The sequence below is a fragment of the Panthera leo genome, chromosome D3 (genome assembly GCF_018350215.1).
Source record: "Panthera leo isolate Ple1 chromosome D3, P.leo_Ple1_pat1.1, whole genome shotgun sequence".
Taxonomy (NCBI): Eukaryota; Metazoa; Chordata; class Mammalia; order Carnivora; family Felidae; genus Panthera; species Panthera leo.
Genome location: NC_056690.1, coordinates 93,862,787 through 93,865,312, shown reverse-complemented (window position 1 = coordinate 93,865,312; position 2,526 = coordinate 93,862,787). Strand labels below are relative to the sequence as shown.

The 2,526-nt window shown below is 67.4% G+C and overlaps 1 protein-coding gene across 1 annotated transcript; it reads left to right on the top strand.

Annotated features, from left to right (window-relative positions):
* Positions 1-339: 339 nt before the first annotated feature.
* On the top strand, positions 340-1,623 carry LOC122203168 (S-antigen protein-like). Its single transcript, XM_042909711.1, is given in 5 exon segments — positions 340-411; positions 413-883; positions 885-1,260; positions 1,263-1,459; positions 1,600-1,623. Coding segments are annotated over 5 exon segments (1,140 nt in total).
* The last annotated feature ends 903 nt before the right edge of the window (positions 1,624-2,526 follow it).

Here is a 2,526-nt window from a genome sequence, read left to right as displayed (position 1 = left end):
TCCTCAGCCTGACGAGGAGGGGGTGGCCGGGGACCAGGCTGGGTCCCGAAGATCCTCTGGAGGCCACGAGCGCCAGGCAGCCGTGTCACTGTCTCTCTCGGGCAGTTTAGGGCCCCAGCCCACTCCACGCCTTGGCCTCTCCCTGAGCAAGACATCACTTCACTGGCCCCCTCCTTGCATGGAGGAAACTGAGGCCCGGGTCACTGTTAATTAGTGGCTGCGGTTCCATTACGACACTGCCTCCTACACGGGTGTAGAGGATGCGGTGATCCGGGCGGGCGTGCACGGGCCCAGCGTGTCTCAGTGTGAATGCCCCTCCCTCGAGGACCCTGGGCCAGCATGCCTCCTGGTGTGGTGTCCTTGAAAACAGGAGGGCCTGCATACACGGGCCCTGCGTCCACAGGCCCTGTGTCCACTGGGCCCTGAGTCCACGGGGCCTGAGTCCACGGGCCCTGCATCCACGGGGCCTGCGTCTACGGGGCCTGAGTCCACGGGCCCTGTGTCTATGGGCCCTACGTCCACGGGGCCTGCGTCCACGGGGCCTGTGTCCACGGGCCCTGCATCCACAGGGTCTGTGTCCACGGGGCCTGCGTCCATGGGCCCTGCATCTATGGGGCCTGCATCCACGGGGCTTGTGTCCATGGGCCCTGCATCCACGGGGCCTGCATCCACAGGGTCTGTGTCCACGGGGCCTGCGTCCATGGGGCCTGCGTCCATGGGCCCTGCATCTATGGGCCCTGCATCCACGGGGCCTGTGTCCATGGGCCCTGCATCCACGGGGCCTGCGTCCACGGGGCCTGCGTCCACGGGGCCTGCATCCACGGGGCTTGTGTCCATGGGCCCTGTGTCCACGGGGCCTGAGTCCACGGGGCCTGCGTCCACTGGGCCCTGTGTCCACGGGGCCTGAGTCCACGGGGCCTGAGTCCACGGGCCCTGCATCCACGGGGCCTGCGTCTACGGGGCCTGCGTCCACGGGGCCTGTGTCCACGGGCCCTGCGTCCACGGGGCCTGCATCCACAGGGTCTGTGTCCACAGGGCCTGCGTCCATGGGCCCTGCATCTATGGGGCCTGCATCCACGGGGCCTGTGTCCATGGGCCCTGCATCCACGGGGCCTGCATCCACGGGGCCTGCGTCCACGGGGCCTGCATCCACGGGGCCTGCGTCCATGGGCCCTGCATCCACGGGGCCTGTGTCCACTGGACCTGTATCCGTGTATCCTGCGTCCATGGGCCCTGCGTCCACAGGGCCTGTGTCTATGGGGCTGAGTCCACGGGCCCTGCGTCTATGGGGCCTGCATCCACGGGGCCTGCATCCATGGGGCCTACGTCCACGGGCCCTGCGTCCATGGGGCCTGTATCCATGGGCCCTGCATCCACTGGGCCTGCGTCCACGGGGCCTGCATCCACGGGGCCTGTATCCATGGGCCCTGCATCCACTGGGCCTGCGTCCACGGGGACTGTATCCACGGTGCCTGTGTCCACTGGGCCTGCATCTATGGGGCCTGTGTCCACAGGGCTGGCCTCTCCAAGGAGCCCCTGCTGTGGACTCTCTGCCCTTTCAGACACAGTGGGAGGTAGTGGCCCCACTTGTCCCAGCAGAGGAGCCTGTGGGGGGACAGTTGAGGGTCTCGGGGCTCCCTGGGAGTGTGTGTGTCACCGCAAGAGGTTGCGTGGCAGCCTCTCATCCCCCTCGATGAAGCGGCCACCGGGGTCTGGCTGCAGTTCTGAATCATGGCCCCTTCCCACCAGGTGCAGGGGCAGCTGGGGCCCCCCCTTCCCGGAGGCCCGCTTGTTCCAGGCCCTTCCAAGGGCGCCTGGAGGGGAGGGGGCGTCTGCCAGGAGCTTGGCTGACGGCCAAGTTGGGCCAGACCCTTCCAGATTCAGCGGGGCCCACGTGGCCACCCGAGAGCAGACGTGGGCTCGAGGGCTGCTGGCAGCTTGCCCAGGGCGGGCACCTCGCAGCCTGAGGGGGAGGGAGAGCGGGCAGGTGAGTACTCGTGGGGCGGGGGCAGCCGCCAGCCGCTCGGCAGGATTCTTCACGAAATGAGACGGTTTCAGATGAAAACCTGTCTGGCCCAGGCAGAGGCCCGGGGGCATGGGGGGACTGAACCACGGCGGGGGAGGCATCGCAGGAGCTATCTGAGACCCGAGCCGTGAGCCCCGCACCGTCCGGATGGCCCATCACCCGTATCGGCTGGGTCCAACGGAGGGAGGCCATCCACAGGCAACAGGACAGAAAACAAGCCCTTGCCTCTGCTTCCTGGCTCAGCAAACACAGATTCCAGAGTCCAGGGCTTTGAGAGGTCAGTGAGGGGACAGGAGCACTGCAGCCGGGTCCTCAGGGATGGGGCTGCATAGTGCGGGGGCCCCTGTGCCGTGGAATCCCCTCCCCACCCAGCTGGAGACGCCTCGGCCCCTCCCCGGGGACTCTGACGTCAGGACTGTATGCGTATCGTCTCCGGGGCTGTGCACTGATGCAACCCTACTCTCCTCACTGATGACCTACGTGGTGTATTGCCTTTCCTT